General features: G+C 40.0%; 1 protein-coding gene across 13 annotated transcripts in view; it reads right to left on the reverse strand.

Moving 5' to 3' along the window:
* The window catches only part of LOC120807845 (uncharacterized), a 39,111-nt gene that overhangs the window by 22,960 nt on the left and 2,957 nt on the right, over positions 1-13,194 (reverse strand). For all 13 annotated transcript variants that reach the window (XM_078085412.1, XM_078085407.1, XM_078085409.1 and 10 more), the window contains exons 5-29: positions 12,485-12,569; positions 12,262-12,368; positions 11,290-11,488; positions 11,051-11,176; positions 10,824-10,941; positions 10,385-10,523; positions 9,999-10,109; positions 9,736-9,805; positions 9,354-9,491; positions 9,038-9,202; positions 8,768-8,862; positions 8,554-8,680; positions 8,134-8,389; positions 7,488-7,537; positions 7,247-7,356; positions 6,248-6,399; positions 5,605-5,743; positions 4,813-4,923; positions 4,186-4,362; positions 3,815-4,054; positions 2,095-2,251; positions 1,835-1,963; positions 781-928; positions 333-376; positions 9-212 (exon numbers count right to left, since the gene is read on the reverse strand). In XM_078085412.1, the coding sequence (XP_077941538.1) occupies positions 9-212; positions 333-376; positions 781-928; positions 1,835-1,963; positions 2,095-2,251; positions 3,815-4,054; positions 4,186-4,362; positions 4,813-4,923; positions 5,605-5,743; positions 6,248-6,399; positions 7,247-7,356; positions 7,488-7,537; positions 8,134-8,389; positions 8,554-8,680; positions 8,768-8,862; positions 9,038-9,202; positions 9,354-9,491; positions 9,736-9,805; positions 9,999-10,109; positions 10,385-10,523; positions 10,824-10,941; positions 11,051-11,176; positions 11,290-11,488; positions 12,262-12,368; positions 12,485-12,569 (3,397 nt within the window). The remainder of the gene's footprint in view (positions 1-8; positions 213-332; positions 377-780; positions 929-1,834; positions 1,964-2,094; positions 2,252-3,814; positions 4,055-4,185; positions 4,363-4,812; positions 4,924-5,604; positions 5,744-6,247; positions 6,400-7,246; positions 7,357-7,487; positions 7,538-8,133; positions 8,390-8,553; positions 8,681-8,767; positions 8,863-9,037; positions 9,203-9,353; positions 9,492-9,735; positions 9,806-9,998; positions 10,110-10,384; positions 10,524-10,823; positions 10,942-11,050; positions 11,177-11,289; positions 11,489-12,261; positions 12,369-12,484; positions 12,570-13,194) is intronic.

The raw sequence follows: 13,194 nt of genomic DNA on the forward strand, positions 1-13,194 counted from the left end.
TTTCTTACCTGAAGTTGTCTTTTCAATGGTGGTAAATGCAAACGCAGTAGTCGTAGGGCCAGGTGTGGTTGTTGAAATGCACAGGTATATGTCTCTGCTTATTGTCTCATTGGCCCCACACTTAGCTATAATGCAGTTTCCCAAGCCATCTGTGGTGTTGTAGATGGTTGCCCCATATTCGTAGTTTTTTCCATTAATAAAGCACATGCAAGCTGCAGATCAAGACGTTTATGTTTTCAGTTTCAGCTTCAGTTCAGTCTCCTTGTTTGAGCGTGTTCAATAACATAGAAAATTTAGTTACAATTATAGCGTCAGACTGAATGTGTACTTACTGTTCACATCGTAGTTGCAAGATATTCCAGAAACGGTACAGGAACTTTGAAATAAAAGAAAAAGGTAGTCATATCATTCACCCACTTGGATTAGCTAGGTCATTTCAATGGCAGACTCAGTGGCTCCAAGCTGTACCAACCCTTCAAATAAAAGCTCTCTCAGGCTAAACACACGTAATCTGAGAAAACTCATGGATATTCAAGATTAAAAAGCAGTGGGAAAATAACATGTTTGGACGAAAGCCAGACAACTCATTAGAAAACCTGAACTGACAGGAGAATATGCAAAATCCAAATAAAAAATTGGTCAATGTTGAAAGTAAGGATGTATTAACTATTTTCTACTAAGTAACTTTAAATTGTTGCATGACCAAATGTTGCATGTTGTTGTATATCACTGCCTACAAAAACCTTTTGGGTGGTAATGAACCCTCTGTTTGAGACATACCAAGTGTAACAGTTGCCAGATGGAACCTTGTTTCCAATGCTGTAATGGTTGCCTTTGTCATCATAGCAGCCACATTGGTTCCAGGCAACGCATTTCATGTTGTCTTCGTCAAAGTAGGGCTCGGTTGGGGGACACTGTGGATAGCAGCCTGCAACACCATCATAACAAATGGATTAACATTAGTAGAAATAAAGATATTGCTAAATGCTTCTACCCAAAGCACACATACAAACTAAAGTTGCAGTTCTCATAACGAGTTCTCCAAACGGTTTAAAGGTCTCTGTTTTGTCTTGAGATCTATGGAGCCAAATCCAGGCTAAAATGTTTGATCATTTGAAAAACAAATGACACTGCAAAACGTTGATTCAACTGTTACAGAGTCAATTGTACGAAAGAGCTGGAGTTATTCAAGGACTTGGTTTTTAACTCTACAGCAGATTTATTTGTGACACTTAGAGTTAAATCAACTCTACGATATGCAGGTTTGAAATGTAACTGTACACCAGTATCACACTTCTTGGTGTTGGGTTTAACTCCATGTACAGTGTATTTAACACTTATTCCGAGTTAACTTCGTTGAGTGTTGATTTAACATCAAGATTGGGATAATATAAACACCAGCTTAGAGTTCAAATTAAATCTGAGAGAGTCAATTTAACTCTGTCGCTGTGTAGTTTTGACTGTTATTTTTTTAGAATAAAATATCTTTTTAGGGTATGTGATCATGAGTCACAGCTTAACAAATATAGCTGAGGACAGTTAAATCAACTTTTGGCAGTGTGATTTCACCTCTGCACTTTTGCCTAACGCTGAAAAATTAACTTTTGCTGTGTATATTTTGTTTTGGTTTTGGACAAAGAGGCCTGGATTGTATGTATTACCAGGACCATTCCATACTAAAACAACAACTGCAGGAATATCATTTTAACTGCCCGTATATTGTCGGATTTATTTGTTAACATCATTCATGTGATGCTCCCACACGTGCTCCCTCTCCAATGCTTTGGAAGCCGTTTATCAATACATTCCTGAGGGTAAGTTCTGTTCAACGTACCTTCCAGGGCAGTGATGAGGCTGGAACAGTTTCCGGATGGATTTCTACACGTCTTCATGCAGTCAACTCCACAAGGTTTGTAGTGCCATTCACATTCACCAGGGTCGTTGTAATAGTCACAGAAGATAGCTGAAATAAATGTATATCTTGATAAAAGTCTGGGTGTGCAACCAATTTAAATCATCTGGCTAAAATAAATTTAGTACAAATTATGAATTCTGTTGCTTAGAATTTCCTTTTGAGATTGTGACCAAACTTACGGCACAGCTTTGGAGTTCTCCAGTGTACACAAGCCCCAGCTTCATTACAAGCTTTGGCATAGGAAGCCACAGCAGTACAGAGACATTCACAGTCCCCACCGGTGTCACAAGCACAAGAGTCTCTCACACAAGAGTCATAATATGGACCAGGGTCAACCTGAAACACACAATGGGGTACTCTTCATAAGGAATATAAGTTGAAGGAAACACAAAAGTTTGCAGTCTTAGTAGCAACGGTGGTATTGGTAAAAAACTATGTTATCACACTGTATTTTTGGTACTAATACAAATATTACAGGCTGATATGCAGTTTTTAAGATATCTTGCTTTTAGCGCTGGGGACGTTAACACGCTATCAATGTGACAAAGTAGCAATCCATTATCACCAACAATAATTTTTTAAGAGCATTTCCACCTTTCCCAATTTTCATATTACCCAAGATAATTGAGAAAGGTACTACACTTTTAAATTTTCAAACCAGACAGCGTAGTTGATAAAAGCAAAATAATTTTTTTACATAAGTATCTTATCACCGGAGTAGTACGAGCCTGAAGTACTGAACTACAACCCTGACTTCACCATATAAAATGTACTTTTCTCTTGCTGGTCATATTGTTCAGAAGAAAGAGAAAGAAGAGTTTTTTTGTGTCTTAGCATGTAGCTTGGTGCAGAGGAGTAAGAAAATATAAAGTCTGAGGAATGGATTAAAAAAGTGGACGTTAAAAGTTAACTTTGTCATTGTGTAACTGCTAAACCTGCATCACTAGAAAGTGTTTGTTTTTCTTTGACTCAGATTCCAAAGAAATCCACAGTCTTTACAGGACAAGTCCTTTTTTGTGCTAAACCACTGTACCTCACTCCAACTTAATAGTGAACATATGCTGCACTATGCCCTGATAAAAGAGTAATGTTTCTTCTGGTACCTAATTATAAACAAAAGAAAACCGATTTATATACTGTATGTTAACTTGCTATTGTATTGTTCTGATAACATTATATGAAAATAAAACTGTGCAATACACTGTTTTCTCATTTATTATTGAATTTTGTGTATAATGTAAGAAATTGCTGTCAGTCACAGAAAAATCATGGAATTAATCAAGTTAAAAATGTTCATCTTTGCACTAGCACTACTTGCTTTAGACCGTTGTTTTGATATAATAAAAACATATTTTTTTTGCTTTATTAAAAATACATTTTATAGTAGTCAATATTTGTGTTTTTGAAACATGGAATATACCCAGTAATATCTGTTAAATAAGATATCTTCGCAAAATATATGCTTTCCTGAATGTCCTCTCCACCTGTCTGCATGTCTCAGCTGGGCTGGGGCCAGGCCCAAAAGAGGTGGGTCTAAGAAGCAGTTCAGCCAATCAATCATTTCAGCGTCCTAAAATAGATTCAGCCTTGGGCCGTTGTAGGGCTAGCCCCAAGCTGCGCTCGTGCCAAGGACACTCTTGCAAGGCACCGTTTTAACAACATAACAATGGCAACTACGAGCAGTATCCTTCCAAGAAGACCCAACCCGAACCCGGTACATTCTCTTCTTCAACACCTATTTGAGAGAAGAACTTTGCTGGAGAAACTAGAGGTACAATTTTTTGCATGAATCAGACTGGGTGTTGTTTGCTGAAACTTGTTTGGCTGGCCCTACCAAAAGAAATTTCCATCAGCCTGGGTACACATGTGTGCTGAGTATGATACCATCACCGTAGTTACCTGTGAATGACAGCTCTTGAAGGTGTCACTGATGATGATGCTACACTGCCTCTGGGACCAGGCTGCCCGGTAGCGGTTAGAGGCACAGGCATCAGTGAGCACTTTGGCATTTGGGCAGCTGGATGAAACTTTCCAACTGTTACCAAATACTAGAACGTCGGCCACGGTCTCCTCAGAGCGTGTGGTGAACTCATTCTTACTGTTGCCGTCGTAGTTTCCACACAGACCACAGACTTGACCCTGAAAGGGGGATTCCAATTACAGGTTGTTTCTTTATGTCATGACAGTAATCCAGAATGTATGAATTTAGCTAACCAATTTGCTTTGTGCAAAAGCATATTATCTTTCAAGACATGGAGAAAATTGTTTACCTGGAACCGTGGGTCAAGTTTAATGAAAAGACTGGTCTTCTTGTCCCACATGATCACAAGACCCGGCTTGATCATCACCACAAGGTAAATACCCATCTTATGTATCTGACCAGGGAGCACCTGGCCGCTGCCCTTTACCATTTGGAAGGTCTCGTCTTTAAGTTGGTATTCATTATCCTGTGGGCATCAACATCGAATAAACACGCATCACTGCAACAGCTAAGGGAGGTGGGACAAGTAATCTGTTACTTATTAAGTTATGTATGTCTAGGTTTCTTTCTGTAGTATTACATTAAGAGTTGCATGCTGTAAATGAAAATGAAAAAAATGAAAAGCAACTGCTTTATTGTTTTCAAAGGAACAGATTCAAATTGACTAAATGTCAAAAGCAAGGCCACATTTGACATGTGATAGTGTCATTGGATGGGAATGTATTGTTGAGGCTGCAGAGTGGTCATCAGCACCATACCATTAACTACAGGATGACATTCTATCATCTTTAATGTGAGCCTCAAACTATGCAGAAAAACATGCTTAAGTAACCTTGCCGAACCGTAACAGTTTAGTCTGACACTAATCTGGTGTTTGGGACAGAACATGTGCACAGTGTACTTGGGTTATATTTACCCTCAGGAAGATCTGGATGGTCTTGGAGCAGGTGGCTCCTGTGGTCCCACATGGAACATTCTCAGTGATAATCCGGAAGCTTCCATTGCTCTGACTGGTGCCACAATAGTCCTGAGTAAAATATAGATAAAATATAGGTAAAATATAAATATATATGTCCAAATATTGGACAGTAAATTGTGAATTCTTCATGAAATCGAACCACATTACCAGTTACTTATCTGTAATATCCTTCAATCGTCATTCAATTATTCCCATTCTCTAATAACCCCTCTACAGCAGTTTGTACTGTTGCTGGCGGGCTCCGTTCCCATGCTGGATTCAGATTGCTATTTCCTTGATATCCGCCTCGCTGTTTACTGCTCATTTTTCTATGACTGTACGAGAGCTGGATTAACCGACTTCTAATTTTCTGTTAGTGCTTTGTATTTTGCGTACAACTGAAGACACTCTGGATAGTTTGCATTGTGCAACACACAACACTGACTTTGGATAATTGTTTTGTCAATGAATGATTCAAAGTAAGAGAACAAGACAGATAAGCTACAGTACAGGGAGCTATATGGAGAGCTGCAGACAACATGCTGCACACCTCCAACTCCTAAGCAAGGTTCGCAATTTAAGGTGTCCTACTGTTTAAAAAGCACTTTACGTGTACCTTCCATTTACCATAAGGAACTTATTGCTTTTTGTTTACTACACAATAGGCAGAGCTAATGAAAAAAAAACACATTTGCTGTCCCCATGGAAAATGGCAAAAGGAATATAATTTTATTTCAATAATTCCCTTACCTGAAGGAGTGTGTATTCACAGTCTCCGCTGAAGTCAAACCTCTTATCATCAAATGTGATGTAATGTCCATCGCCATAGATCCCACAAACTCCGTTACACTTATTAGTGGTACATGTGAACTTCCTTCCACTGCAGTAGCTGGGGAAACACACACCAGACACAAACTATCAACCTTGTAATCCTGTCTAGAAAAACACATTGCATTTTAGGAGGTTTGAGGTTTTATCCAGCAAAATTATTAATATTATTAAATACTTAGCTGAGGCTATTTGTGCAAAAATAATAATACAAATAATTCAGAAATCCTTTTTTTATTGTAGGATTTCTGGTTTGGTTTTTCCTGTGTGTGCTCGAGTTAGGGCATGACCAAATGTTTTGTTAGTTTGATCACAGTATTTTGTACAGTCCGTCTGCACTGGTGTCTTTCTTCTCTATTGATATTTACTTTTACTTTTTCATAGATTCATTTTTTTAACTTGCTAAATAATGTTTTTTCAAACCTTATGAGGATTGTGTAATGCATCCTCCATAGAGGAATGCATATTTTGTGCGTTTTCATGCAGGTGCATACTGTATTAGTGTGTGTGTGTGTGTGTGTGTGTGTGTGTGTGTGTGTGTGTGTGTGTGAAGCACTGTACAAACCAGGTGTTGCAGTCCACAGTCAGTGTCTCCCCAGGCTGATATGCGTTTCCATTGTGCAGACATGGACAGCTGGTCTCGTTGATACAGCGTCCTGCTCCATCTGACACCAGGCCATCAGGGCACATGCAGCCAGATATACAGCCTCTACTGACCTGTTGCACAGAAGTGGACCAGCAAAGTTAGCAGCCTTTAAAATGACCAATAAAACATACTCAACATGAATAAAGACAACAGCTGTTTTGCAGAGTTGCCTCTCAAAATTCACAATATTTATTGTCATGTGTACTGTTCAACAGGTTACTCTGTACAATAAAATTCTTATTTTGCTATGCCCTCCTTCCACATAGCTACAGATCTAAAAGAAAAAAAGTACTATCACTACATTCTTTGTGATGCCCTTGAATTCATCAGTGGCACAGAGGTAAGCTGGATGTTAGTTTAGTGTAATTTTAGGAATTAAATTCTGCCAATAATGTTGTCTCTAAGTGGTCAATCATGTCCCACCCACCAAATCATCAAGAATGCGATGGATGTGTAGGAACTTGCTTTTGTAATCAAATACAGGGCTGCATGGCATATTAAATCTACATTACTCTTACGAGGCTCCACGCATTCACAATATGTTACTGCTATGAATCACAGCCAATAGAGTAGCTTCCCCAAGAAAGAAACGACTGATGTTTTCTTCACTATGCTTTCTTTGAGATTAGTGATGTGCACACGCGCATTAAAAGCCTCTCAATCTCTAAAACAAAGTGTTGTGCAAACGCAACCTTTGAATGGATTTACTATCCAATGTGACAATGGTCAAATCATCAAGCAAAGGTGAGAGAGCTTTTGAGAAGACAAATTAAAACCAAATTCCAGCTAATATGCAGCTCCGCCTCCTGTAATCTGGCAGGAGCACGCACATAAACATATAAACATGGATGTGTGTGTTTTTCTTGATTGTCCCAAATGATTTGTGTGTTTGTGTTGCTGTGTCTGTGCTGTACTAACACAAGCCATGTCCAGAGTGCTGCAGCTCTTCTGACACTCTGTCCCAGTGGTCCCAGGTTGACCAGTGGAGCAGTCAAAGTAAACCAAGGGGGCACTGCATGATGGCGACGCTGGGTGATGAATAACAAATTCAGAATGAAGAGTATTAGTGAGTATTTGCACAATTCCATCCACACAAAAGCACTCAAACCACTTGTATTGTAGAATCATCTGATTATGTTAGGTCCATGTGGAAACCTACCTAGTAGCATTGTTCGTCCTGAGCAGCTGAGAGCTCCTTCTCGGCAGACACTGTGATAACAGTCATAAGAGTTTATAGTGATCAAATGCTAGTTATACATCCGTACATTCAAATCATACATTGTGTAGAGAGAATAAGTTTGAAATCAAACGTACATGTTGTTTACCTCCATTTCTAGCTTTGTTTTCACACATACATGCATCAACTATGATATCTACGGGGATCCTCTGACTTTACGCAAAGCTTGGTCATTATGTCAACATTTCCATGTGTCCAAAACTTTTTTTTATGATCAAAAACAACATTTACATCTTTCTCAGCTTAGCTGCATGTTGTATTTAGTGCAAATCAGCAAATTTGTATGTGCTAACATTCTAAAAGAGAATGATGATAGGGAATACTACAAACGTGGAGTTGTTATTGTGAGCATGTTGCCAACTCAAATATTAGCATATCGAAAGACTTAAACTTTGCAATGACACTTCCTGAAATAACTTGCCCACTTTCCTCCATTTAAAGGTTTAAGTGCAAAGTGTACACAAATGCAACATAAGCTTGATTTGCGACTCACTATAAAGTGAACTGCTGAGTTTATTACATGAGCCCATAATGGGCATCTCCTGGCATCGTCACTCTCTGTTTTTACCATGTGGAGCCGTCTTTGCTGATGGTCTGTCCAGGAGGAATAATGGTGTCCTTATCGTAGCAGGGGCAGCTTCCTTCAGGCACACAATTGCCCGCCTCGTTCATGTAGGTTCCCTCGGCACAGCCACAGCCATCAACTGAGGGGAAGCTGGTCTGGCAGGAATAGTCGTGCTGGCTGAGGGAACGGCAGGTACGACCACAGCAGGTCATGTTGTACTCATACACTGCTCCCGCTGGACACGATGCACTGAATGTGCCTAGTGGGGAAGTAGGTTTAGAGTCAAAGCTGAAGATATGTGAGATGGTGCAAATGATTGATGATAATTGCATCCATTCCTATAACAGAAATGATCTAAGGTAATATTATGAAAACCCAGCTTCTTGTTATGCCGCAGTAATACAAAATGGTTGTTTTATTTACCACAGATGGTCTTCCTCCAGCCACTGATGTGGATTCCTGCCGCTGAACAGGCATAGACATATGATGAGACTGCGGCACACATGCAGTCCTCCATTTTCTCACAGCTACAGCTGTCATACATGCAGTTCTGTTGGGAGACACAGGAAGCATGGACATGTTATCAGGGACTAATACTATGATTTATTTCATTGCAGCTTAGTGTGTGCAGACTTACATCATTGTACATGCTGGGGCTAATGACTGAGTGGCAAGGAGCAAACACTCCTTTAGGATCCGTGAGTTTGGAGCACCAGTACTGAGCATAACTCTCTGAGACACAGAAACATACAGAGAGGAAGTAGTTACGTTCTCTGTACCGAAAACACCACGGTCAACACTAAAATGTGGTTTGCCAGAGTTTGGTTCATGGGCTATGCTTTCCTAGGAAATAACAACCATTAGAAAAGGGGAGGGGACAAGACGTTGGAGGGGAGGGGAGCTGTACCCTTGGTGATGCTTTGTTGACAGGGATTTCCAAAGCGCGTTGTGATGTCGGGGCAGCTGGCTTTAGTTTTCCACGAGTTAGCAAACGCTGCTGCGGTACCCTCCACCAGCCCACTAATCACTCTGAAGTCATCACTCATTATGTTGTTGAAGTTCCCACACAGACCTGTTGGATGACGTGTCACACAGAGACACAGGTATATCTCAAACATGTGTGATGTTTTACAAACAAAAACACATTTTACTGAGTATAACTGCTTGGTTAGGGTTATCTATGGAACAACTGGAGGACATAGAGACCTAATGTCCAGTCATACCAGAGATGTTTCCTTTAAGCGAAGTGTCAGCTGAGATGAAGACTTGCATCACGGGCGACAGCTGGACCATCACGTGAATGCCCAGCTTGAGAGTTATGGTGATGTAGAAGGAGGATGGCTTGAAGGCACTCACCTCCGCTGCAGGAGGCAGAAGACAGTGAAAAAAATGAAAGCCCCTTAACTTTAAAGCATGAATATAAATATATATTTTTATTATTAATATTAGTATAAATAATAACTTATTGCATTTGTTTTTCTGCTTTTTATTCTGAACTAAATTGATTGGGGCCATAAAGATTGATATATAAGGATATAGGAAATAATACCACGGGTTTGTTGAGACCTTTTCACTTTAAGAAGTGAGCTGTGTGTCGTGACTCACGTGTAAACAGTGGAAGCTGAGAGAGAATGTGATTCACGTAGACCTGCCCGGTTCCCTGAATGTTAATAACCTGAGAGATGCAAAGACACATTTTTGATGACATAAAACATCAGTTTACCATATTTATTTCCATAAGGCAATTTGATATACTCATCATATTGTCATCAAAACTGCACTACCACACAGACTCGGAACAAATTACATGCAAAATATAAAATTAGTCACAAGTGCGACACAAATCTGTTTAACAGTGTGTATCCTACCAAAGAATTGCTGTATAGACTCAGAGTTACAGCTCTCAGGCAGGTCATTCTGTCATCCAGACTGCACTTGACCAGTTCACCCAGCACAGTGTATAAGAAGCCATCACTTTCCTGCAACACACATTGGGACTTTATTAACCACTGACAGGGGAACTGCTGGTGAAATAAGACAAATAACACATGATAAAAAAGTCTTGCCAACCATAAACAGGATCTGGTTATTGGAAAACTCAAGTTTTGCTGGGTTTAAACATACATTCATTACATAGCATCATGCATCATGACGATGTATCCGTCAGCCTTTATGTCTAGTTATCAAGCCCTTTCCCATCAGATGCTGTAAGTCCAGTGTGTAGGTCTTGGATACTCGTCACAATGTGAACTACCTTAGCCAGGACGTAGGAGCAGTCCCCGTGGAAGGTGTAGGCCTTTCCATCGAAGGTGTTGATGTGAGCCCCCCCCTCCACAGAGCACATGCCTGGACAGTTCTCCTCCGTGCACCTCCACTGTCCTCTCTCACACACACTGTCAGAACACGCACACACGCGCACGCGCACACACACACACACACACACACCAGGGTTATTTTGCAGTAGCAGTGCAATCAATGTTGGAAGTTATTTTAAAGTAATACATGACATATATATTCAGTACATTTGTGTAAATTGGGAACATTCAGTGTTATTAATGATTTCATTCTTTTATGTGAGCAGATTGCTATGAATGATTTAAGATTAATTTGATGGCAAGAGCAGAAAGCTGTTGCAGTCACATATTTTGTATGCATTAGCACTTTAGGGGACTAGGTTTCATATTTCATCTTACCAGGATCTACAGCTGTAAGAGTAGGACTTTCCTGACTGGTAGACTTTGCCGTTGTGCAGACATGGACACTGATCCAGTGCAACACAGCCAGTGTTACTGATGTCATCCAAGACGGTTCCTGAGGAGGAGGGAGAGATAACGATCAGTACTGTCATGAGACACGATCGAGCTTGTGTATGCTTGCATATAGCGTCCACACTGTGGTGTAAATACAATCGCGTGGATACCGGCAGGGCAGTGGCAGCCTGCGTTGTCGTGGCTGTGACACGTCTCGCTGGCATGAGGGGTGGAGCAGCTGTCAGCACATGAGCTGCCATGCTCCACGTACTCCATGTTGTATGGACATTTCATGTCTGTGGAGACAAACACTGCTGATGCACCACGAACAAGCAAAAGCACTGCAAGTTGTGTCTGCAATGGATCACCAACAGATACGTTAAAACACATAAAGTGTTAGCGAGCTTACAGCAAAAGGTGGCATTTCTCCACTGAGCCGGCTTTCCGCCTGCGTGGACACACTGTCTGGAGTACTCTGAGATGGTTTGACAGAGGTCCGTGTGGTTGTTGCAAAGATCAGCCATACAGGCTTTGCTGAAGGATTTCACATCCAGAAGGTTCTGGCAACTACTGAAAGAAGCTCCGGAGAAGATCTGGTCACAGTATTGCTGAAAAGAAAAAAGTTAATGGGCTGTAAATCTCTTTAACACTACATCTCGTCATTCACCCTTTCCCGTAAAGCTGATCAACCGGTATACCACCCCGCCCCACATTCACACACTGATGCTTGTGCTTTCAAAATCTGTCTGGAAAGAAGATTCATTCACAAATTAATTATTCAACAAAAGAGAACACTGCTTTATTATATAAATTCTACCATTCCGCTGTTATTAGGATCATTAATGTAGCGTTAATTAATGAATGTATGTATGTTTCACACGAACCTGCTGAACTGTGTTGACATGACAATTAGGTATACCATTTAACATTATTAGGCAGTATTTGCTTTTGTTAAATAGTTTAAAATATTGTCATGTGCTGGTTTACACACCCTGTTTATAGAACAGACTTACTGCACATTTGTAATATGGTGTTTCAATTATTTCATAGGTTTTAGATATACACATCTACTTTTTATCAGTAAAATAAAACTAAATATAAAGTGTGTTCAATAAAATATTGATTTGTTGCCGTATTTAATTGTTAACTAATGACTATAAAATGAATACGTGAAACACTCTTAAGTGTAAAGCGGATTAGACTGCATAGCTTTAACTCTCCGTTAGATTATTGTCAGAATATTTCCACACATCATCATGTGGAAAATGTAAAAGAAACTCCTCCATATTGAAATGGTACATTTTTCATTTTTGTTAGTTCTTTCCAGAGACACACATAAGAAACATGGGGCATCTCATCAGTGTTATATACATAAAGTTACCTTATTGCCACAGCTCAGGACTGAGTTGAGGGCAGGTTCCTTACAACTCTCTGTGGGATTATCCACCTTGTTGATTTCAGCATAATCTGTAACTGACAGCTCAGCTCCTACAGCCAATCCACCACAACAGCAAAGCTTGTGATTATTAGAGCAGGTTTGTAGTACAGGCTGAACCTACAATATAAGCATCAATTGAGGCATTCACGCTGAAGAGGGACCTTACCTTGTTTCATGAAATCATTAGGAATGCCGTCAAAGTTTCCACAAAGTCCACAGGTCTGGTTCTGGTATTTTTTATCCATTTCAATCTGTGAACAAAACAAACAGTTGCTATTAGTTAGTTAGTGTACCCTTTATCTTTCAGAGCAGGTTGGTATAATGTCAACATGTTATGGATGAAGATGTGTTGCGTTTTGGAATATGAGTGAGTCATTCTCATGTGTCGTGTGTGAGTTCTGCTCTGGACTCTTTAGCTGTGTTTGTTTTGGAGTGTTATTAGTACAACTTTGATTTTCAGCTGGTGCTTGACCTGTGGTTTACGTTTGTTTAATACGCTACATTTGCATTGTGGCTCTCAAGCTTTGCTTATTTTATTGTTTACATATTGCCAGATATCCCACAAACTCTCCCAGTGACTCACTGCTGCTATGCAGTCGTACCTTGATCAAACTTTTCTCCCAGTTACAGAGGAAAGGAAACCTGCTTTCTTCAGTAACTGGGAGAAGCCTCACCTCCCAGTTACTGAGGAAAGGAGGTTACTTTGTTTTGTGCAGTTTAATGAACTCCAGGTGAGATCACAGAGGAAGAACTCATTTGAATGCAATGGCTTTTATAAAAAATGTTGTGTTGAATTGTGATTTGTCAGATATTTTCTTTAAATCCTGGAAGTCACGGCTTCTTAGACATTAATTATCATCATTCTTGAAGACCCTA

Source organism: Gasterosteus aculeatus, chromosome 12, assembly GCF_964276395.1.
Source record: "Gasterosteus aculeatus chromosome 12, fGasAcu3.hap1.1, whole genome shotgun sequence".
Classification (NCBI taxonomy): domain Eukaryota; kingdom Metazoa; phylum Chordata; class Actinopteri; order Perciformes; family Gasterosteidae; genus Gasterosteus; species Gasterosteus aculeatus.